The sequence below is a fragment of the Myotis myotis genome, unplaced genomic scaffold (assembly GCF_014108235.1).
Source record: "Myotis myotis isolate mMyoMyo1 unplaced genomic scaffold, mMyoMyo1.p scaffold_m19_p_34, whole genome shotgun sequence".
In the NCBI taxonomy this organism is placed as follows: domain Eukaryota; kingdom Metazoa; phylum Chordata; class Mammalia; order Chiroptera; family Vespertilionidae; genus Myotis; species Myotis myotis.
Window position 1 is genome coordinate 63056 of NW_023416340.1, and position 23098 is coordinate 86153.

Genomic DNA, 23098 nt, shown 5'->3' on the forward strand with positions numbered 1-23098 from the left:
TCTGAAATATATTTTAAAAAATTAAAATTAAAAGAAAAAACACGCCTGTTTGGTTGAGCTGTTCAGCCTTCCTCCTTCATTAAGTCTGTCCCCACCCTGCTCCCCCCACCCCCACCCCTCCAGGGCAGAATTCCTGTGTGCCGGGTTCATGCTGCACCCCTGTGCCCGGAACAGGGCCTGGCACCCAGTAAGTGCTCAACTAATACATGTGGGATAAGCCCTCCTTCCCCCTCCCTACCCAGGTCTCACCCCAACCCCCAGACTCTAACCCCAAAGACCCCCAAGCAAAGGGCTGAGGGGGCGTCGGTAGTTTTAAAAAAAAAGATTGGTTTTTAATTTACAAGAGTTCTAAATGTACAGAATTCTCCATTAAAAAAATCGTTATACACAATAAATACAGTACAAAAATTTATCTTACAGTACTAGTTTTGTCTCCGAGATTTCAAAATCTGGCGCGGGTGGCTGGCGGCAGGAAGAACAGAGGGAAGACTGTTTGGGGGGGGGGGAGCCCGGCTTCCTGTTTGGGGGTGCTCGGATTTCGGTCGAGGGGCGGGAGGACTAGAAGCCTCTCTCCTGCTCACTCGGGCGCACACGGGGACACGGACAAGGAGCCGGACGCGCACACAGGGTTGTGGCCGGCGCCCCACGGCGGATCCTGCAAAGCGGGCTCACGGCGCCCCGGCCCTGCGTTCCCTCGGACGGCCGGTTGGGGGCGGTGTTGCGAGGCTGAGCGCGGCCCCCGGGACCCTCCCTCCCCGCTGAGCGCCCTCCGGGCTCGGACGGGGAAGCCACAGACAAGCCCGGTCCGGACACGCGTGCGCAGTGGGAGCAGAGCGCCCCATCCCTGGCAGACACACGCATGTCCCGGGACGCAGGGGTGGAGTGCGGCGGGGGCGGGCGAGGCGGGAAGTGGAACACCAGGTGACCCCTCTTCGGGGGACAGTTTACATGTACCGCCCCCTCCCCGAAACCCACACCCCACCCAACGACCCAGCCGACGGGCGGCGGGAAGAGAGGCTTTTGTGACTCAAATAACTTAGGCAAGAAAAACTCGGGGGACCCCCGGCTCGTGGCCCCGGGAGGCGGAGGTGGGGTTCCCAGCGGCCGGGCGGGCGGGCGGGCATCCCGGGGGCGAGGGGAGGGGAGGGGAGGGGAGACCGGCCCGCTGTTATCTGTTCAACGTCCTGGCGCCGAGGCCGCCGTTGTGACTGGAGGGCGGGTAGGCCTCCGGCCTGTGCAGGGGGGACCGGGCGGCGGGCGGGCCGGCGGCCGGCGGGGCGTGGGGGTACGGGGGCGCGGGCGGCCGGCCCGGGGCCTGCTGCAGGTTCAGGATGCTGTCGATGGCGCTCTGCAGGTGCTCGGTGAGCGTGTCGTCCTGCGGGCTGTCGCTGGAGAAGCTGGCCTGGTCCACGTCGGGGGACTCCGACTTGCGCCGCTTCGTGGGGGGCAGCGGGGGCGCCTCCCACCCGGGCTCCCGGCCGCCGCCGCCCTGCCCGGCGCCCCCCGCGGCCTCGGGCGGGGCCGCCTTCAGCATCCGCTGGTACAGCTCGTCCTCCACGGCCGCCAGCTCGCGGATCAGGCCGCTGGTGGCCTCGTCCACCTTGGTGGCCGCCGGGCTGCCGCCCCGCGCCCGGCCCGCCCCGGGGCCCTCGCCGCCCAGGGCCTCCACGTTCTCGCGGTACGTCTTCCGCAGGGGCAGGCGCGGGCAGTGCGGGGCCGGGGCCGGCGGCTTGTGGTCCGTGGCCGGCGGCGGGTGGTCCACGGTGCCGTTCATCTGGCCCGTGGGCGGGGGCGGGGGCGGGGGCCGGGGCGGGGGCTCGGCCGCCTTGAGGGGCGCGGGGGCGGGCGGCGGGGGCTGGTGCACCGGATCCAGGGCCGTGTTGTGCACGACCTTGCTGAGCCCCGCCTCCTGCTTGATCTTGAGCTTGAGGCCGATGCGGCTGCGGGCCTCGTAGGTCTTGATGGGCGGGCGATTGCGCGAGGGCATGGGGCCGTCCTCGTCCGCGTCCAGGGAGGAGGCGGCGGCGGAGGACGAGGAGGACGAGGCGGACAGGGAGGAGGACGCGCGGGCCCAGGTGACGGAGGGCGAGCCGCCCCCGTGCCGGATCACCAGCTTGGTGGGCAGGTGCAGGGGGGGCTGGGCGGGCGCCCCAGACGCTGAGGGCGGCGGTGGGCAGTGGCTGGGAACCCGATGTCCCTCCGAAGAGGCGGCGACAGGGAGGCCGAGAGAGCGCGAGGAAGACACGTACTCATCTGCAGAACGAGGGGCCAAGGAACCCCGGGTGAGGGCGGGCCGGGCGCCGGTGCGGACGCGCCGAGGGGCGGTGTGCACTGAGCACCTACCACCCCGGGCCCTTCCCAGCAATGCCCACAGCCCGGCGCTGTGCGGGCGGGCAGGCACCGGGACCGAGATGGATGCCACCTTACATTTTGCAACCGGGGTACCTTGCTTGCCTCCTCCCCAGTCTGGCTGTGCGCCCCTGCTTTTCTATCCCCGGGAAGAACGGTCCCTCCAGGCCAGGACGAGGGGTGACCGGGAACTCAGTTCCCAGGGAGACCAGCCACCGGGGAAGGCGGGGCTACGGCGCCACCTAGCGGCCAAGTAAGGTGCGGCCGCGCCCTCATCCCCAGTCGAATTAGGGCGCAAGAGACCGAGGGGCCACACCTCGCCCTCCCCGCCACCCCCCTCACCAGGCTTCTCCTTGGCCAGCTGCTTGTCCAAGGCGAGGGTGGTCTTCTCCTCCTGAATGAACATCCGGTCGATCATCACCATCTCCGCTGAAGGGCTCACCCTCTGAGGGGGGAGATGGGCAAGTGAAGGAGCCAGGACCCAGGGAGGGGATGCTAGTGTCAGGGCTGCGACCTAAAGGCCAGCCTCCCTCCTTCCCTCTTTCCCTTCCTCCCTCCCTCCCCCCTCCCCGAGGGAAGGGCAGGGTCCTGGGGAGAAAAGCGAGGCCACCCTACCCGGGACTCCTCCAGGAGCAGGAGGCGGTACTTGTTGAGCATGGCCTGGGTGCGTTTCAGCAGCTGCGTGGACACCGTCTCGAACTCCTCGTCCACTGCGAGGAAGAGCAGAGGCCCGGGGGCCCAGACGTTGGGGCGGGCTGATGGGGCAGCGTGCCTGCCCCCACTCCCCAAAGCAGGGCCCGGTGGGGGCAGCCCCGGGAGGCCTCACCTCGGTGGTAGTCACTGGGGGAGGGGAGGGCGCCCTGGTAGACGTGGTAGGGCAGGAGGCGGTGCAGGGCGTCCTCGAAGGAGGGGAAGGCCGTCTTGTAGTCCGGGTGCAGGACGGCGCCCTGATGTTTGTGCAAATGCTCCAGGAAACTGAGGGGGGGGGGGGGGGGGGAGACCACACGCGCAGAGCTGGTGGTGAGGCCAGGAGAAAGCAGGCCCCCAGGCCGACAACAGCAGGTGCAAGAGGTCACTTAGGACTCAGGCGCGGACTGTCCTGATCTGTCTTCCTGAGTCTCTGGTGACAACCAAAGGCGGCAGTGCTCTCTCTATCTCCATCTCCCAGATGAGAAAACTGAGGCCCGAAAGGGGAAGTGCCTCCACTCAAAACACAGCGAGGAAGGAAGAGGCAGAGCTGGGAGTCAGCGGCAGAGCCTGAACCGCATCCCACGCTGTGCCGGCTCCCGCCACCAGGGGGCAGCACGGCCCCACGCCGCCAGCGGCCCAGCCGCAACCTCAGGAGCGCAGGGAGGTTGCTGAGCCGGTAAAATCCTATTCTTCTCTCACAAGAATTCCCACCTGAGCGCAGGGTATGAGTTATGTCTCCATCGCGCGATGGTCTCCCCCACCCTGTGCTGAAGACCAGCGGTGCCCACACACGGGGCAGGATTGGGTCCGTCCTGTTTCCAGAACCCAGCACAGGGCGGGCAAGGAGTGAGTATCTGACCGACACTTGGTGGAAGGAGGGCAGGAGGCAGGGAGAGCGCGCAGGCAAGCACCCACCCCTCCACCCACCTACCCACCCCTCCACCCACTTACCCACCCCTCCACCCACTTACCCACCCCTCCACCCATCCATCCACCACCCCTCCACCGCCCACCCGCCCTGTCCGAGGTGCCCGGGTGCACAGTGACCAGGACACGCCAGTGATCTCCCTCTTAATGCTGGCAGCGCAGCGGTGCCACATGCTCGCAGCACAGTCGCATCGAATCCTCACCCCTCAGCCTATTCTCTGACTGTCAGCACCCATTTTCCAGCGGGGGAGGCTGGGGGTCTGTGAGGGAGCCGGCCCGGGAAGCCGCGGGACTCCGCACCCCGGCTGCCCGACCCCTGCTGCCCTCGGGCCTCTGGAAGGCGCAGGGCGGGGAACACCAGGGCGCGCTGCCACTCACCAGGCTTCTTTGCTGGGCTGAAGCGGGGGTGGCTTCTTCAGGCCACTCAACTTGCTGTCATACTGTGGGCAGAAAGGCGAGTGGGGGGTCCACGGGGAAGCCCGCCCTCCCTCTGCGCCCTGACCCCCCCCCCAGCCTGGGGCAAAGACAAGGCCCATCTCCCCCAGGGGTCCTGCCCTGCCCCCCACACTCCACCTCCAGGGAAGACCTGGGCTGGGCCCTGGTGGGGGACACTGCGAGGAGAGGTGACACGCAGGCGCGAGCCCTGGCACCCCACCAGGGACCCTGTAGCCCCTCATGAGTGGCCTCCGCCTGCCTGCTGTCTGGACCCAGGAACACCCGGCGTCTCCCACCCCTCCTGCCCTCCCATGGTCTCCGTGGCCTGCAGACCTTCCCACGGGAGTCCTCACTCTGCCTCAGGCCTCAGACACCCCCCTGCCATGCCAGGCCTCTGCACGGCTGTGGTGGGTCTTGTCTCCAAGTCTCTCCAGCCGGGTCCCTCACCTGCCCCTCTCATTGCTATAGATGTCTCTGTCCTGTCTTCCTGTCCCCCCATCTCCAACAGGTGGTCCCTGCCTCAGTCCCCCCGCCCCCCGGCAAGGTCTGTCCAGATCCTCTTGAGTTTCTCACCCACCTGTCCTGAGCTGCCACCTGCCACTCTCACGTCCCACTCCCTCCCTCTCAACCTCTCATCTGCCCACCCACCACCTCCCTGCCCCACTGGCCCTTCGGGGTTCGGGGTTCCCTGGTGACATGCTCGGCCCCGCCCTCCACCCCATCCCCTTACCTGCAGCCCCGAGGGCTTCCCTGGCCCCGATGCAGGGGCCTTGGCCACACTCAGGGTCGGGAGGTTGCTGGCAAAGGCTTTGTTCTCGGCAGGAAGCAGAGGAGGGAGGCCTGGGGGCAGGTGGGGGCGAACAGGGCTCAGGGGGCACTGCACTGAGGCCCCTGCTCACCCGTGACCCCCAAGCCTGCACTCTGGCCTTGGGGGACACCCTTCCCCACCTCCCCGGGCCCATGGGATGTGAGGGGCTCCTCAGGTTCACACCCCCAGCTCAGCCCCCACCCCTCCTTCGTGGGCAACCTGCCCCCTACCTGTGGTGGCCATGGGTGCCGGGGCAGGGGCGTGGCTGGGGGCGGCGGGGGGCCCGGGTGGGGCCTGCCCGCTGACCAGCACCGAGGCGGCGGGGCTGGCCAGGGGCCCCAGGCTGGTGGAGGTCTGCGGGGCGGCGGGGCCCCCGGCCTTGCTCTGGAGAATGATTCCCGACGGCACCTGAGGAGGGGACAGCGGGTGAGGGGTGGGGGGCGCACACTAGAAGGGGGGAGGCACCAGGGCTGGGGGTGGAGGGGAGGGGCTCCGGTCAGACTAAAGGGCAGGGCCGGGGCTTGTGAGCGTGCGGCGGGGCCACTCCTGCCTCGTTACCTGGTGAAATCTCTCCAGAAGAGCCTTCGGCTGGGGCAGCGCCGGGAAGGGGGCGGTCACCATCTGGAAGGTCCGAGGAGGCGGTGGGGGGACGACTGAGGGCTCGGGGACCAGATGGAGGGTTGGAGGGGGCGTGGGGGACTTGTGGGGCCCCTGGCCGGGGGGGAACTGGAGCTGGAAGTCGGGGGGCGTGGGGGCCGGCAGTCTGGTGGATGTCTCGGAGGAGGCCACCACGGAGGAGGTGGAGGCAGGTGGGAGGTGGGGGGCTGGCGGCAGCGGCCCCTCGGGGGGCTGGGACGGGGTGTGCAGAGGGGGCTGGGGCTGGGGTGGGCCTGGGGCAGTGGGGGCAGGGGTGCTGACAGGCGGGGGGACGCCCAGCTGGTTCTGGATGACGAAGATGCCAGGCAGGGTGGGGGGGGTCTGGGGTGGGGGGCAAGGGTGCGGAGCGGGCTCTGAGGGTGGGCGGGGCAGGCTCTGGGGCTGGGAGGGCGGCCGGGAGTGGGGTCGGGAGGGAGGGCGGGAAGGGGGCCTGGTGGGGTGCGGGGAGGGCAAGTGGGGGCTGTCTCCCAGAGGGGCCTGGTGAGGTAGTGACGGGGACGAGGAGGGGCCTGGGCCCTTCAGTGGAGCCGCTGCTGGGATCTGGGCAGGACAGGGAGGCAGAGGCAAGGGGCAGGGTCAGAGCCAACCTTGGCTCCCACTGCCCCAGACCCCGGGGAGCCCAGCCACTCCCCCGACACCACCCTTCTTAGCAGCCCCTTGTCCTGGAGCCTCCACCATGACAGCGCTATCCTTCCCACCTCTCCTTTCTCAACTCCCCACCTCACCCCTGCACCCCCCCATCCCCTTGACACCTCTGCCCTCTCCCACTCACCCCTGCACCTGTGCCCCACCTCATCCCCTACCTCACCCCTGCACCTATCCACCCTCATCCCCTCCACACCTCTGCCCTCTGGTCTCCCCCAGCCCCATATGCCCCGCTTCCCAGTTCCCCGGATGGGGGGAGGAGGCAGCGCTGCAGGGTGGGGGCAGCAGCAGAGGAAGCAGCAGGGACACCAGGCCAGCTGCCAGCGGGGAGGGCAGGCCAGGGAGCACAAGCAGCGAGGGGGAAGGAGGCCCTCGGGCAGCGTCCCAGCAGCCAGCCCGGCCTGACTGCCTAGCTAAGCAAGGAAAGCAGACGCCAGTGTGGATGCCTTCGCTGCGTACCAGGGTGGGGACGGGGACCCCGGGCGCTGAGGGGCAGACTGTGACTCCTGCGCCCCATTCTCGGGCCTCCGCGGGCCTGTGTGTCAGGGCTGCGGGCCCACCTGGGCCACGGAAGCCTTCAGGGACGGGCATGTGTGTGCACACGAGTGTGGGGTGTGCACACGTATGACTTGCACCAGAGCCGGCACAGTCTGCCACACAGACGCAGCAACCCTGCCTGCACCGCCTCAGCCAGAGCACCTGGCCCCCCGGGGTCACTGCCCCCAGAACCATGACCTCGGAGCCGCTGTGTCACCCGTGTACCCGGCACTGGCACTGGCGAGTCCGCCCCAGTGACGGCTCCGACCCAGCGTGCGGCTGGCGCCTGCGCCCACCCGTGTGGCCTTCCCCGGCCCCGAGAGCTGGGACCAGGCTGGACCGATTCACAGGAGAGACACTGAAGCCGGGAGCGAGATGACTGGTCTGGAGACTCCGTCTTACCCCACCCGGGACCTCAGAGCCGGCCGAGGACGCGGGACTCGCTCGGGGTCACCCAGCGCTGCCTCCTCCAAAGCCGGAGCTCCAAGCTTCGAGCCCCCAAGGTGACTGACTCCTGACCTCAGCGTCATGGCCCGCTTTAAGGCGCCAACGCTCTGACCTTCCGGCCCCCTCCAAGCCCGGCCCTGGATAACCAGCATCCAAAACAAGGTCCCAAACCAACAGCTCCCTCCACACCCCCCCAGGGGCCTGCTGCCCGCCCGAGGGCAGGTCAGAGGGGCAGCACTAAGCGAGCGGGAAGAGCTGACCCCTCCCACGCCTCCCTGAACGCACGGCCAGCACAGCGCGCGACAATGCCAAGTGAGATGAGAAGAACGCATTACGTGACGGCCGGACAACTGGCTAAACTGCATGACGGACAGTGGATTAGAGCGGCGGTCGCCAACCGGTGGTCCGCGAGGTCCGAAAGGCTGGCGACCGCTGGGTTAGGTAACAGTACTGTCTCCGCGCTAAACTTGCTGAATTTGAATATTATCGACCACAATCGAGGAAGAGAAGGTTCTTGTTCTAAGGGCTGGAATACTCGCTAAAATATTAAAGGGCGGAGGAGCCTGATGTCTGCAGATGGTTCTCAAGTGGCTTGGAAAAAAGTGCTGAGAGAGGCAAGCAAAGTATAAAAAAAGGGGGGGGGGGGAGCGCGGCTAAAGTATTTATAACTAATGGGCGTGCCCGGTGTGGCAGCCAGCTTCTGAGCCGGCCTCCAGCGACCCCACCTCCTCAGATCCCGCCTCCTCTGACACTGGACCAGGGTTGGTCTCCGGGACCAAGAGAATCCAGCCAGTGACCACATGCTCCTTCCCAGGTTAGGTTATAAAAGACCGTGGCTTCCATTCAGGGCACAGTCTCACCCTCTTCCTGCTGGACTGTTCGCTTTGGTGGAGACCCTGAGCAGCGTGTTATGAGTCCCCTTAGGGAGGCCCCACAGAGAGGCGCTGAGGCCACAGCCACACGAGTGAGCCACCGTGGAGGCCCATCCTCCGGGCTGGTCAAGCCTTCAGCCCCGGTTCACACCCTGAGCTCATGAGCGGTGGGAGGCAGAACCCTCCGGAAGCTACTTCCAGATTCTTGCTCCTTAGAAACGGTCTGAGATACGTTCATGTTGGTTGCTTTAAGTGGCTAAGTTTTGGGATCATTTGTTACACAGCAATACATAACTAATACATCTGGTTAAAGAGCAAAGAATGCTCATGGGTTCTTTGTACTATTCTGGCAACTTTGCATAGATCTGAAATGATTTTAAACTAAAATCTAAAAATACACAAATTTAAATTTTTTAAGAATCTGTTCTCATTAAAAATGCAGACACACACACACACACACACACACTCCACCACAAACAAAGTAAAAAACCAAATGATATACAGGGGAAATGTCTGCAATTCATAGCACAAACTTCCTCTCTTTCCTATGTAAAGAGCCTCTAGAAATCACTAAGAATAACAACCAGTGAGAAAAAGGGGGCAAAGGTATGACCCGAAGATGCACAAGAAAGAAAACAAAAGGCTTAAGTACTTCAAGAGATGCCCCAGTTCACCTGCCGTATGAGAAACGCAGAGCAAAAGCACCCTGAGGAACCAGTTCCACTCATCACGTTGGGAAAAGGCCACACATCTCATACAGACACTCCCGCATGCTGCCGTGGGCGTCCGCACCGGCACGACGTGCTACAACTCCAGAGGAATGCAATTCGGCAGCAGCCACCGAATTATAAGCGCACATCCGCTTTGTTCCGGCACACAGGCTCCTGGAAGTGACCAGACCACACACTTGTCTGTGGGAAATGACTCGCCAAGAAGTTTTCACTGCAGCTGCGTGTGGAGCGCCAGCGCCTGGCCATGGTCTAATGGGAATCAATACAGCATTTACTGGGGAAATGGGATTCGTTTCAGGCCCCCCCTCCCCCCCACGGACACCAAAGCCCTCAGATGCTCCAGTCCCTCACGTAAAATGTCAAATGTCTAAGTATTTGTATATAACTTACGCACATCCTCCCGTATCCTTTAAATCATCTCTAGATTACCTGTAATGCCTACTACAATGTAAATGCTATGTAAGCAGTTGTTATACTGTGTCCTTTAAGGATCAACTTTCTGGAAACTCCCCTCCCCCCCCGAAATTCTTCTATCTGCAGTTGACTGAATTTGTGGATGCAGGACCTGGGGTATGGAGGGCCAACTGTCATGTGCTAGCTTCTGGACAGGGAAATGGGAGATCAATGTGAACCATGTGCGCTGCAGGCTACATGTGCTCAACGAACTGTCAGCATTTACAAAAATGAGCTGCTCTGGTGACCTGGAGGGACCGTGGGCCAGGCTTGTAGGCATGGAGGACACTTGCCCCTGTACTTCATTTTTTTAAAAAAATATTTTTATTGATTTCAGAGAGGAAGGGAGAGGGAGAGATAGAAACACCAATGATGAGAGAGAATCATTGATGGGCTGCCTCCTACATGCCCCCCACTAGGGATCGAGCCCACAACCCAATGTGTCCTGACCAGGAATCGAATCCTGACCTCCTGGTTCACAGGTCCATGCTCAACCACTGAGCAGCACCGGTCAGGCCCATTTCCACCCCCCACCCGCCCCAAAACACACACACACACACACACACACACACACACACACACACCGTACTTTACAAAATGATTTCTGATGGTCGAAGCATATGAAATAATACCTAATTTTAAAAATGAAAAGTATTTTCACCCTGGCCAGGTAGCTTAGTTGGTTTGAGCATCGTCCCCTATACACCAACATTGTGGATTCGATCCCTCGGCAGGGCACATGCAAGAATCAACCCATGAATGCATAAATGAGTGGAACAACACACTGATGTTTCTCTCCCCCCCCTCTCTAAAAATCAATAAATAATAAATAAAAACATGTCCAATGAATGAGAACAAACTGGAAGAAAATTTTGTATCAAAAATATTACCAGTGGCTCAGTTGGTTGAAGCATCATCCCTTGCACCAAAAAAAGTTGCAAGTTTAATATCCTGGTCAGGGCAGGCAACTAATCAATGTTTCTCTCTCTCTCTCTCTAAAAGTCAGTGAACATATCCTCAGGTGAGGATCACACACACACACACACACACACACACAACCACCCAGTGGGGTTACGAGTGATTTATTTTTCTTCTCTGTCCTTTTGTGTGTTTTCTCAATAAGCATGAAATTATTTTTATAATCGTTTTTTTAAACCACCACACAAGGGGACTGTTTACCAAGTGATCCCAACTGCCCACGTGTAGATGCCAAATGCACAGCTTCCCACAGAACTGGAGAGCCGTGAGGAGGGGTGGGGTTTCGCCCTGGTGGGAGCAGGCAGCCAAAAACCTGGGGTTGATGAAGCTACTGGAGGAAAAGCCCCCATGGACACACGCCTCGGGGAGGAGCAGCCGGCTAGCAGGTTCTGTAAAATGTCTGGACAGTGCGCACACTCCGACCCAGCAATTCTGTTCCTAGACATTCACCTCACCGCTATTTTCCTAGGTGTGTGCAAAGCCTGGGTAAAGAATATGCCCTGGCTGGTTTGGCTCAGTGGGTAGAGTATCAGCCTGGGGACTGAAGAGTCCTGGGTTCGATTCCAGTCAAGGGCACATGCCAGGGTTGTGGGCTCAATCCCCAACAGGGGTCCTGCAGGAGGCAGCGATCAATGATTCTCTCTCATCATTGATGTTTCTGTTACTCGCTCCCTCTCCCAACCTGTCTGAAATCAATAAAAACACATAAAACAAAACACAAAACCCACAAGATACAATTTTCCCCCTAGCAGACTGGCCTGGTTGAATATATTGCTGAGGTGTGGGAAAGCCGGCATAGATGAAGGAGAAACCAATTTACACTCCACGGAGACAATACCTGTCAAAGCTACAAATACAAATGCTCTTAGCGGCAGCAATGTCCTTGCTAAGAACGTGTCCTACAGAGAGATGGCTGCACAGTCATTTTTGCAGCCTTGCTTACAGCAGGTAAAGACCAGAAGTGACCGCAGTGCCCACAAGGCCTGCCGGTGAGATAAACAGCAGCACATCCACACAGACAATCCATACAAGAGCGAAGCAGCCGCCTCCAAGACAACGTTTTAGATGATAAAAGCAGGGCTCACACGGGCACGCAGAGCACACGCCCATATTTATAAAAACGGAAGGCAGAGGGTCCAGGTGTCATCTTGCTGCCTGTGTGTGGGAACGCAGGGACAGAGGAGGCCAAGTTCAGGGAGGCCTTCTAGTCCGTATCTTTGAAACGGGAGCTATCGGAATGTTTTATCAGCCCGGCCGGGAAAAGGATAACTTTAAGAAGTCAGCAATATCCTGCTACGTGTATCAACCTCCTGCCTCCTGTGTGGGCTCCGCAGGCGGCCCTGGTCTCGGGTCCGTGGAGCCCCGAGGAAGTATCTAGAAGCGAAGGAGCCAGCGAGACAGAGCAGCAGGCAGGGCAGCCAGCGGGGGGAGCGGGGAGGGCACGGGCAGGGCCGGTCCAGGCAAGGACAGAGGCTGCTGGGTTCATCTACCTGGGGGGCTGGCGCCGGGGAGGCCTGGCCGTCGGGAGTCTGAGGGCCAAGGCCGGCTCCTTTGGCGACGGGGGTGGTCGGGGCTGGGTCTCGGGCAGGAGCTGGGGCGCTGACTATGACCGAGGCGGGCACGGACAGGTGGGGGCCCTCCGCGGAGAGGGGCTGCTGGCTCCTCTCCTGAAACGGGCAGCCCACACAGGGTCACCAGGCTGCCCCGCGGACCTGCAGCCACACCCCCCGCCCCCACCCGCACTGACACCCCAGAGAAGGGGGTGGTGGGAACCCGGTACGAAGGGCACCAAGAGGCCGCAGCCCGGGCAGCTCCTTCCTCTGTCAGCCGGCCCCTCTCTCGTCCATCATCTGTCGGTCGGCCACTCTCTCGTCCATCATGTCAGTCGGCCCCTCTCCTTGTCCTTCCTCTGTCAGCCGGCCCCTCTCTTGTCCTTCCTCTGTCAGTAGGCCCCTCTCCTTGTCCTTCATCTGTCAGTCGGCCCCTCTCTCGTCCATCATCTGTCAGCCGGCCCCTCTCCTTGTCCATCATGTCAGTCGGCCCCTCTCTCGTCCATCATCTGTCAGTCGGCCCCTCTCCTTGTCCTTCATCTGTCAGTTGGCCGCTCTCCTTGTCCATCATGTCGGCCCCTCTCTCGTCCATCATCTGTCAGCCGGCCCCTCTCTTGTCCATCATCTGTCAGTCGGCCCCTCTCCTTGTCCATCATCTGTCAGTCGGCCCCTCTCCTTGTCCATCATCTGTCAGTCGGCCCCTCTCCTTGTCCATCATCTGTCAGTCGGCCCCTCTCCTTGTCCATCATCTGTCAGTCGGCCCCTCTCCTTGTCCATCATCTGTCAGTCGGCCCCTCTCCTTGTCCATCATCTGTCAGTCGGCCCCTCTCCTTGTCCATCATCTGTCAGTCGGCCCCTCTCCTTGTCCATCATCTGTCAGTCGGCCCCTCTCCTTGTCCATCATGTCAGTCGGCCCCTCTCCTTGTCCATCATGTCAGTCGGTCCCTCTCCTTGTCCGTCCATCTTCCTGTCAGTCAGTAGGACCCTGTCACCCTGGGGCCTCCCTGGATATACTGGTACCCAGAGCAGGGGTGCCATCTCGAAGATGCTCTCCTAGCCTACAGACCTCCTCAGATGCCTCGCTGCTCTCACCCCTCTCGACAGCAGAGGCCCTGCCCTAGCTACCCCCTTCCTTGGTCCCTCACCCCCCCATGCCCACAGCCCCCCGCCCCCCGCCAACCCCCCCAGCCCGGTTACCTGGGGCAGGAACATCTGCAGGGAGTCCTGAGTGAGGATGGCCGTGGCAGTGGCGGACGGGGTCAGCACGATCTTTTCCGGACTGGATGCCAGGACCGGGCTGGGCTGGGGGGTCGTAGCCTGAGGCGGGTTGGCGGGCTGGGGCGTGGGGGGCTGTGGGGGGGTCTGCTGCTGTGCCTGAGACTGCTGGAGGCCCAAAGGCAGTGGGGTGCTGACCGTGGGGGGCGCCTGGGGCGCTGCCTGCACCGTGAGAACAGGCGCGGCCTCCCCGGCGGGGGCGGGGGTGGCGGGCTGCACCAGGCCATCAGGGGCGTTGAGCATGGCCACAGCGCTGGGGGGCAGCGTGACGCCCTGGAGGACGGTTGTGGCAGTGGGGCCGGCGGGCGCCGGCTGGCTCTGCGTGGGCAGGCTGCCCGCCGCCAGGGACACGGGCATCTGGAAGAGCGCCGGCTGGCCCACCTGGATGGGGGCCGAGAGGATGTGGGCGGCACTGTGGGCCCCCGAGTGGGGGGCCAGCACGGGGCCCAGACTCAGCGGTCCCGCCAAGTTCTGGTTGGTGAGGATGGGGTTGGCGATGAGCTGTCCCCCGGCGTGGGGGGCCGCGGCCGCCAGGATCTGCCCCCCCACGTTGGCCGGCAGGGCCGAGAGCGACTGGGGGAGCTGGACGGCGGACCCGCCGGGCAGCAGGAACTGGTTCTGGCCGGGCAGCATGTGCTGGGCGGGGATGACGATGCTGCTGCCTTGATTCAGGAGGTGGACGCTCATGGGCTTGCTCAGGGCCCCGGGGGGCGGCGGCGGGGCGGCCCCCGTGGTGGTGGCAGGGGGCTGCTTGAAGACATTCGCCGGCAGGGCGGGGGCCGGGAAGCCCGAAAGCACCACGTTCTGGCCGGCCTTGCCAGCCGCCATGAAAGTCAGGTTCTGGGGGGCCTTGGGCTGCTGCGGGAGGCCCCCCGCCTCGCCCTGGATGGTGAGTGTGGCGCCCGCGGGGGCGAAAGGCTTGGGTGTCAGCTGGTAGAGCTTGGGGGGCAGCACGCCGGCCGGCTTGGGCTGGATGGGCGTGGGCGTGCGGTGCAGGATCACGTTGGGCGCGGGGACCAGCGGTGAGGTGCCGAGGCCGGGGGCCACGGCCAGCGGCTGCCCTGAGGGGGCCCCGGCGGCGGCCGCAGTGGCAGCTCCTGCTCCTCCGAACACCGAGTTCCCGTTGAGTGTGGTGGCCACGGCGGCCGGGAGGTTCTTCTGGATGACCAGGCCGGCGCCCTGGGGCGAAACCCCCGCCGACGCCAAGGTCACTGGTTCCGAGGGGCCGGCCGCCGAGGCCAGATAGCCACTGACAGGCACCTGCTTGGCCAGGAGCTGGGAGGTGGGCGGGTTGAGCGCCATGACCGGCTGGCCCACTACCTGGATGGGTGCCAGGCCGAGGGTGGCAGCCGTGGCGCCCCCGGGGCTGCCGTTGGGCAGGCCCTGGAGGCCTGGGATGGGCTGCAAGGTCACGTTGCCCAGGCCCACGGGCTGCAGGAAGGGCTGGACGCTCAGGGCTTTGTTGACCACATCCTGGGGCGGCACCAGGGCCTGGTGGGTCAGCACGGTGGGCGGGGCCTGTAGTCCCAGTAGGTCTGTGCCCCCCGGGAAGAGGGCCTGGGGCCCCGAGGCCACGGCGGCAGCCCCTGCAGCACCCGCCTGGCCGGCCCCGCCATCTGCGGGCTGCAGCGTGGGCAGCTGGAAGGGGCCCAGGTCCAGCTCGGCCTCGGCTTCGAGCGTCTGCTCGGTGATGTTGGCCTCCTGGAGGCTCTGCTGCAGGATGTCGCAGGGCTGGTCGGCGCTCCCGCCCCCGCCGCCGCCGCCCCCTGCGGAGGGCGAGCCCAGGATGTCATCCTCCAGGAAGTCTAGGTCCACGCTGGGGGCTGGCTGGCTAGGCTCCGGGTTCAAGTGGTTGCCAGAAGCTTCTTGCACGTGGAGCTGGAGGCCAGATAAGATGGGAAGGAAAGGCCTGAGATGAGCAAAGGGCCCGCGCAGGGCACGGCTGCAACAGACACGAGGTGCCGGGGGGCACAGAGAGAACATTCCTTCTGGAAGTGGCTGGACCCTGCTTAACGTGGCCTCTATCCCCACTGCACACATCAGTAGAACAAAAACCATTTACTGAACAGCCCTACGAGGCCCTTGATTCTCTCCTGCAACTCCCAAACCCCAGAGGCTCTGAAAAACATGGATGCTTTTATAACGTGGCGGAAGCAAAACCTGACCAGCACCCATGGGCGCTCTGGGGGAAAGGCATCATTTATCCACGTGACGACGCTTCTGAAATCTGGCCACGGAAGGGTGAACGAATGGCCTGTTGCTACGAGCAGCACACACGCCCCTGCATCACCTTTCCAGAATCTGAAAAGTACCTGCCCTGAAGGTTTCAGAGAAAAGATCATGGTTCACCCTGGCTGGTGGCTCAATGGTTAGAGCGTCGACTCAAGCACCGCAGGGTCGCAGGTTCGATTCCCAGTTCGCTCTCCACCCCTGGTCGGGGCACGCCTGGGAGGCAACCAGTTGTTCTCTCTCTCTCTCTCTCTCTCTCTCTCACATCAATGTTTCTCTTTTTCTCCTTCTCTCTTCACGCTTCTCTCCCTCCCTTCCACTCTCTCAAAAAAGCAATGGAGCCCAGCTGGAGTGGCTCAGGGGTTGAGAGTCAACCTATGAACCAGGAGATCACGGTTTGATCTCGGTTGGGGCAAACACCTGGGTGGCAGGCTCGATCCCCAGTGTGGGGCGTGCAGGCGGCAGCCGATCAATGATTCTCTCTCATCACTGATGTTTCTATCTCTCTCTCTCCCTCTCCCTTCCTCTCGGGAATAAAGTTCGACCTCCAGTCGGGGTGCATATAGGAGGCAACCGATTGATGTTTTTCTCTAACATTGGTGTTTTTCTCTCTAAAATTCAATTAACATACCCTCGGGTGAGGATTAAAAAACAAAAATAATAACAACCATAAACATAACAGCAGCAGCTGCTACTGCACACAAACCTTAGTTTGTGCCACATGCGCTGAGTCTCACATTTCTTCTTAATGATTTCAGAGAAAAGAAGGGAGAGGGGAGAGATAGCAACATAATGGTGAGAATCACTGATCGGCTGCCTTCTGCACACCCCACACTGGGGATCGAGCCCACAACCCGGGCATGTGCCCTGACTGGGAATCAAACCGTGACTCCTGGTTCATGGGTCGATGCTCAACCACTGAGCCACACTGGCTGGACTCTGACATTTCTTAAGTACTTTCCATGCACAACCCAGGACACGTGGGAATAAATACGTGTGTGAGTATTTGAACAAATATCCCACAGGCAGTAATTATGCTCATGGCATGGAATCCAGATAGGAAGGTCCTGCGGTAAGTGGCTACTTGGCCAGAGAGCTTCCTAGGGTGGTCGTGACATTCCCCGACATCAAGTATGGGAGGTGCTTGGAGCCCAACCAGGGACCGTGTGGGGACTGAACAATGACAGCAGCGATGAGAATAATGATCACGGAGCAAGAATATAGGCTCATTGTTCCAGGTCTATAAAGGCAATAACATGAAATGATGTTTATTTCTTGGATTCTGGATGTAATCATTTATGTTACGAAAGATAACTTATTCAGAATATATTATTATAGTTGTGAGAACGAAATGAAAATTACTTTAAGGGTCTGGCATAGAATACATGTTCCGTGAGTGATAGTTATGATGATGAAGAGGGAGGAGGGAAAAGGGGGGAGGGGAGAGGAGGAGGGAGGCAGAAGCAGCAGGAGAGGAAGAAGAGAACAGTCAGTAATGGGTCCAGCACAGCCAGGCATACAGTAGGTGCTCAATAAATGACCACTGTGGCGCCCACTCTGGGCTTTGTCCATCACCCCACATTCACTTTTCAGATGGAGACTGAGGTCTGTATCAGTTGATCCCTTTCCCCCACTGGGTCACCCCCCAACAGCTGAGCAGGGACAGACCTCCAGGGCCTGCTCCCAGAGGAGTATTCCCCGGTGAACCCCAGAGCCAGCATCTGCCTCAACTCCCCAGAACAGCTCTGCATCGCTGACCCCCAAGGCCGCCCCCCCGCCCCGGCCAGGGCCCAGCCAGGGTGCTCCAGCAGCAGAGGCCCCACCTCCCCCACCCTGCTCTCTGACTGCCTCCCACCCTCCGCCCAGCACAGTGCATCATGGGGATGGGTGTCACGTGACCCCTCCCTCTTGCCTTCGGGGCCTCCTTTCCACTGGCTGCCGCTGTGGATGGCTTGGGAGATGACTGGGAGCCTGCAGCCCTCCCCCAGCCCCGGAGCCACTTACCCCAGGACCTTCATAGAAGGCACTTTGGGCCTCCCCAGGATTATCCAGGAGGTCGTCACCATCGAGCTGTAACAAGACCCACCCCCACCTAAGGTCAAAGGTCAGCTGGACGGTAAACCAGCCCTGCTCTAGAGCAAAAAGACAAAGAGGAGGGGGGGGGGGGCAAGACGTCCCCAGCACTGGGTCCCCCAGCCTGGCTTCCTAGGCTCTCCTGACATCATGGCTGCGGTGATGAGAGAATCCCGCCTTTCCCCCTGGCAGCACATCCTTCAGGGCTTGTCATATATGCCACCTCCTCCCAACAACTCTCATCCCTTCCCACCAAGTCCCTGCACGTCCCCCCAGCCAGGCCCCCACCCTGCACGGCACTGTCTCTGGGAGGCAGGGACGGGTTGGTTTCCAGGAGCGCCTTCAGGACCTAGGACAGAGCCTGGACCCATAAGCGCCCGGTGACTGTCCATGGCCGAGGTGGCCTCCTCGCCAATCTCTCCAGCGGGTGTCTCTCCAGAGCCACAGACTACATCCAACAGCCCTCCCTGGAGCCCTGGAATCCACGCCAAACTCCCAATCACAGGAACCCGGATCACAGCCCGCTCAGCTGCTCAGGCCAAAATCCAGGAGGCATTCCAGACACCTCTCTTCCTTGACATCAAGTCTAGGAGACCGCCTCCCACCCAGACCCCACCAGCGCCTGGCCCTCCTCACCCCTGCCCCGGGGCCCAGGCCCTCGTAATCCCATTGCATTCCCCTCTCCTTTCCCTCCCTACGGGTGTGGGCTGGCTCCGTGACCTGTGACCTGCTTCTAGCAAATACAATCTGACGGAAGTGACAATGTGTGACTTCGGAGACTAGGTCATAAAAGGCACTAAGCTTCCACCCTTGGGTCCCTCGCTCTGGGGGAGCCACCTGCCGAGTCGTGAGGACACTTACGTAGCATCCCAAGGAGATGTCCCCGCGGTGAGGAGCTGTGGCCCCAGACAGGCCCTCAGCCGACAACAGCCCCAGCCGACACCTGACTGCAACCCCCGGAGAGACCCCGAGCCAGACTCCCAGCTAAGCCGCTCCCTGACTCCTGACCCCCACAAACTGCCAGAGCTCTAACGTGTGGGTTTAAGTCACCAAGCGTCGGGAAGATTTGTTACACAGCCCTAGATGATTGACACAACTCCTCGTGGATCAACAGACTTCCACTCTCCCTTACTCTGTCCCGCTCTCTGGGGTGATAATCGATCGAATATGGCTTTCTCCTGCTTGATAACACGCCAGAGCTGCCTGTCCCATGCAAAATAAAACCTTAACTCCTGGATCCAGGTCTTCCGGGCTCTGCATGACCAGGTGACTCTTCTCACCTCCAGTCTCACCTCCTACCAGTCTCCCCTTCGGTCCAGCCCCATCAGCCTTCTTTCTGTTCCTCAACCATGCCAACTTTTCCCACCTTTGTACCTGCTCTTGGCTGCCCAGAGCACCGTGGCACCTTCAGGTTCACCTTCAATGTCACCTCCTTAGAGTGACTCTCCCTGACCATACTGGCTAAAGAAGCTCCTGCCCCCACCCCCCATTCATTTCCTTTCAAACCTCTTTTGTTGTACAAGTGACACTATTATTTCTATTATTTCTCGTCCTATTCTGCACGGTGCTTTCCACTGTCACTTTTATTGGTTACTCTGTTGTCCAAGGAAATGTGTACGGCGTGAGGTCAGGGATTTGCCATCTCTTTTGCTCTCCCCCACAATCACACTGCCCAGCTCACAGAAGTCAAGGGGTAGGTGTCTACTGACTCAGGGAACATGTCAGTTCCCAAATCCACAGCCCCTGCCCCAGACACCTCCCCGCCCAACACTCACCTTCTCGGATCCATGTAAGAAGTCATTGAGGGCCTGAGGGTCACTGAAAGAGAGAAGGGAAGAGGCACTGAGGAGGCAAGGGGTGGGTGGGGGAGGGGAGGGAAAAGGAGGGTGGGGGGAGCCAGTTACTCACCAAATCACGTCTAGTAAGCATCTCCCATCCTCATCATCCATCGCCACTGGGTGGGGCGGGCAGGGCAGGGAGAGGGCAAGGGAGAGAGGTTAGATGTCAGCAGCATACCAGGACCTCCCTTCAAGGACCACTCCCGGGGTCAGGCCCCTGGATGGGGGTGGGGGGTCAGGGTTCTGTTCCCATGGGCATGGGTGGGGGTGCCCTCCCTGCAGAACTGCCAGACCAGGCCTTTTCCTCCTCCCCTCTCACTCTCTGTCCCCAGAATCTGATAACAATGATGAGATCAGCGAGCCTGACCCTGCGCAGCCCGATGCTAAGCACTCCACACTCTCTTAGCTCAACCTCCCAGCATCTCTCAGGTGGGCCCTGCTACTCCCACTCTGCAGATGAGCAAATGGAGGCTGAGCCCGCCAGCATGATGAGGATGAGGATGAGGATGAAGGCGGCTGACATGTGCCGAGCACTTACACTGCTCCAGGCCCCGTCCCAAGCGCTGCACAAACGTTAGCTTGTCCAACCCCCGGGACAGGGAGGGATGCCGTTAGCCCCGCCCTACAGGTGAGGGACCGGAAGTTCTCTGCATCCGCCCATCCACCCCCAGCCCACCAAGCCTTCCGTCTTTCCTAACACCCTCCATCCCTCCAGGCTCCCCTGTCCATCTGGCCAAAGTGCCACTCGAACATCCGTCATTCTCTCCTTGCAGCGCAATCGACGCGGCCCTCCCGGCCGTCCTTCCTCCCCAGTGAAGCTCGGAGGATGGAGAGACCATGCCCAGTCCCTCCGCGCTGCAGCCCAGGGCCCTCTTTTCTTAGAGGTTCTCTGGACCTCCCCAAAGACGCCACTGACTGCCGTGGACCCACATGCTCGCTCGGCTGGTCCCCAGCCCCTCACCCACACAGCGTGCTCTGAGCAACGCTCACCGAGACCTCCCAATTGCCACTCAGCTCCCGTGGCCCCCAACTGCTCTGTGATACAAGCAGAGGCAGGTGGGCCCTCTCAGAGCTGGGTGAGGGTCCTCTCTGAATAGGGTCCGGGAGAAGCTGATGAAGGTGAGACACTGCTGCCAGAAGCATGTGTGTGGCCTAAAACAATACCCATACTTCCCAGAATTCGTGGTGCGCACACACACGCACACACACGCACACACACACACACACACACACACACACACACACAGTGCACGGGCCCAGCGGGCAAGCCAGGTCTGCAACAGGGCAGGCAACGCAGACGTCGCACCCCCAGAGCCCCACGTGCCACTCACTCCCCCTCCCAGAGCGGGCCCGTCCTCGGCTTTGCTGTACTTAGTGGCGGTGGCTCATCTCTGACTCCATGTCCCAGCCCCACCTGTCTGTCTTCCTCCCCTGTCGCCAGTTCTGTGGCCTACAAGCCCCCGCCCTTCTCTACCAGCCACAGGCGGGGGGACAAGGCCCGGCGGAGGATGGAAAGGCAAGGTCTGCAAAGAAGCTGGGGAAAGGGGGAGGGAGAGCCTGCCTGCAGCAGGTGGAGGCGGGGGGTGCCCACATGGCCCAGGGGCCCGGCTGGAGACGAGGGGTGCAGGCTCTGCCAAGACAGAATGTCCCTTCCCAGCCCAGGGGGCTACGTGGGCCCAGGAGGGTGAACTGGGGAGCATGGGGACCCCCTCCCGCTGGTTACCTGTGCTACAAACGAATCATGAAGGGAAGGAGGGGGTGTCCGCTCCAGGTCTACGCGGGGCCCCCAGCAGGGGACTTGGGGAGTGTCCTTTCGGGGGCCAGCTGTGGAGAGAGAACGAGAGAGAGGCTGTGAGTGAGAATGTCAGCGGACGGAGAAAGATGTCGCTGGGAGGGGAGTAACGGGATGGGGGACAGGAGAGAGAGCAGAAGGGTTGAAGATACGAGGTTAAAAGGAGAGGTCAAATCCACTTTAAAGCCACATAAACCAGCACTATACATGATCATATACACACATACTGTGCCGTACGTACACATGCACAGGACAGGATATATACACCTGGTACATAATCTATAATAATAAAAGCGTAATATGCTAATTAGACCAGATATCCTTCCGGAAAACCTTCCAGACGAAGCCAGGGCTGCGAGGGAAGCCCGGGTCCCCGGTGCGGGAGGGAAGCCGGTGCCGGCAGCTGGGAGAAGGAAGGCCCACTCTTGCGAGAATTTCGTGCCTCGGGCCTCCAGTGTATATACCACTGTACAACAGCATTTACTGGCACATCATCCTAACAAATCCAGCCAATTCTGGCGTCCGTGGGACTTCTGTTCTAACGCTGCCGGGAACACTGAACGGTGAACCCCGAACCCCCGCTCCCAGGACACGCAAGGGACTAGGTCCCTACAAGCCTCATCACACTTTCCTGCACCCATCCATGCTTTCCCTGTGGCTCTGTCTTAGGACGCCTGATTTCATACAAACGGTTGGTCGTTTACACCGAACACACAGCCCACAGCAAGCTAGCTCGGGCCTGAGCGCAGCTTCGCGGACAGTCTTTCCTGCAGGGCACATCCCGCCTCCCTGGCCTGAGGAACACCAGGCGGGGCCGCGGCTGGACACACGCGTGGTGTGCGTTTTTCACGGCTCTGCACACGTCTGCAAGTGGCCCGGAAAGAAGCATGCGTATTGCAGAGCTGGGGGTCACCGATGTCAGCGAGCAGGCAAAGTCACAGATGCAGAGTCCGTGAATGAGGTTCGCTGTAACGGGCGCCGAGTCACTGATGCGGGCCCACTGTGTGCTGGCACGGGTTTTAAGCAAACCACTCTGCGGATTAACCTATTTCAGGCGGGGCTTTTGTTAGCCCCATTGCGTAGATGAGAGACTGAGGCTCAGAACAGCTGGCAAAATGCCCAAGACCCCTCCGCTGACAGCAGCCAGGCTGGATGGGAGGGAGTCCCCCACTCAACCGCTATGACACGGAAGATGCTCTTTGCATTGTTTCTCTTTCAAGATCTGACGCAAATATCGCAACAATGTCAAGATAAGAGGAGCTGGTGCCTGGCTCCTGCAGGCTTTTGTTATCGCTTTAGGAATGCCTGCGATGGTCAGATTCGAAGCGATAAGAATGAGTGGTACAGCCCTAACCGGTTTGGCTCAGTGGATAGAGCATCGGCCTGCGGACTGAAGGGTCCCGGCTTCGATTCCTGTCAAGGGCATGTACCTTGGTTGCGGCTCAATCCCCAGTAGGGGGTGTGCAGGAGGCAGCTGATCGATGTTTCTCTCTCATAGATGGTATGGAAAAGAGGAGCGTGAGCCGAGCCCGGCTGCTTCCCCTCCTCCTCCTCGCCCAGAAAGCTCTAGAAAGCAGCTGTCACAAGGCCCCGGGTCCCACCTGGATTCCAGGTGCACACCCCTGGCCTGGAGGCTCTCACAGGCACCCAAGGGCATTTCAAGGACGCAGCCAGGTTCCCAAATCTCCCCTCCTCCTGCCTCCAGTCTGGGGCATGGCCTGCGCTTTGGGATCAGCCAGGAGGGGCTGTAACCCCAGCAGGCTCTCCAAACCCACAGGGGATGTCCCAGGAGGCTCCGGACTGCGCGAGAAC

At 61.2% G+C, this 23098-nt stretch overlaps 1 protein-coding gene across 3 annotated transcripts in view; it reads right to left on the reverse strand.

The window, feature by feature from the left end:
- Nucleotides 1–307: 307 nt before the first annotated feature.
- Nucleotides 308–23098, reverse strand: part of BICRA (BRD4 interacting chromatin remodeling complex associated protein) — a 78980-nt gene continuing 56189 nt past the window's right edge. For 2 of the 3 annotated variants that reach the window (XM_036302896.1, XM_036302897.1), the window contains 14 exons: nt 21218–21318; nt 19565–19610; nt 19432–19474; nt 17588–17653; nt 13277–15232; nt 12020–12196; nt 5768–6406; nt 5440–5617; nt 5132–5241; nt 4345–4406; nt 3176–3324; nt 2965–3059; nt 2692–2794; nt 308–2253 (listed from right to left, as the gene is read on the reverse strand). In XM_036302896.1, the coding sequence (XP_036158789.1) occupies nt 1169–2253; nt 2692–2794; nt 2965–3059; nt 3176–3324; nt 4345–4406; nt 5132–5241; nt 5440–5617; nt 5768–6406; nt 12020–12196; nt 13277–15232; nt 17588–17653; nt 19432–19474; nt 19565–19605 (4704 nt within the window). In that variant the 5' untranslated portion in view covers nt 19606–19610; nt 21218–21318 and the 3' untranslated portion in view covers nt 308–1168. The remainder of the gene's footprint in view (nt 2254–2691; nt 2795–2964; nt 3060–3175; nt 3325–4344; nt 4407–5131; nt 5242–5439; nt 5618–5767; nt 6407–12019; nt 12197–13276; nt 15233–17587; nt 17654–19431; nt 19475–19564; nt 19611–21217; nt 21319–23098) is intronic. The other variant, XM_036302898.1, reaches the window with a different exon arrangement.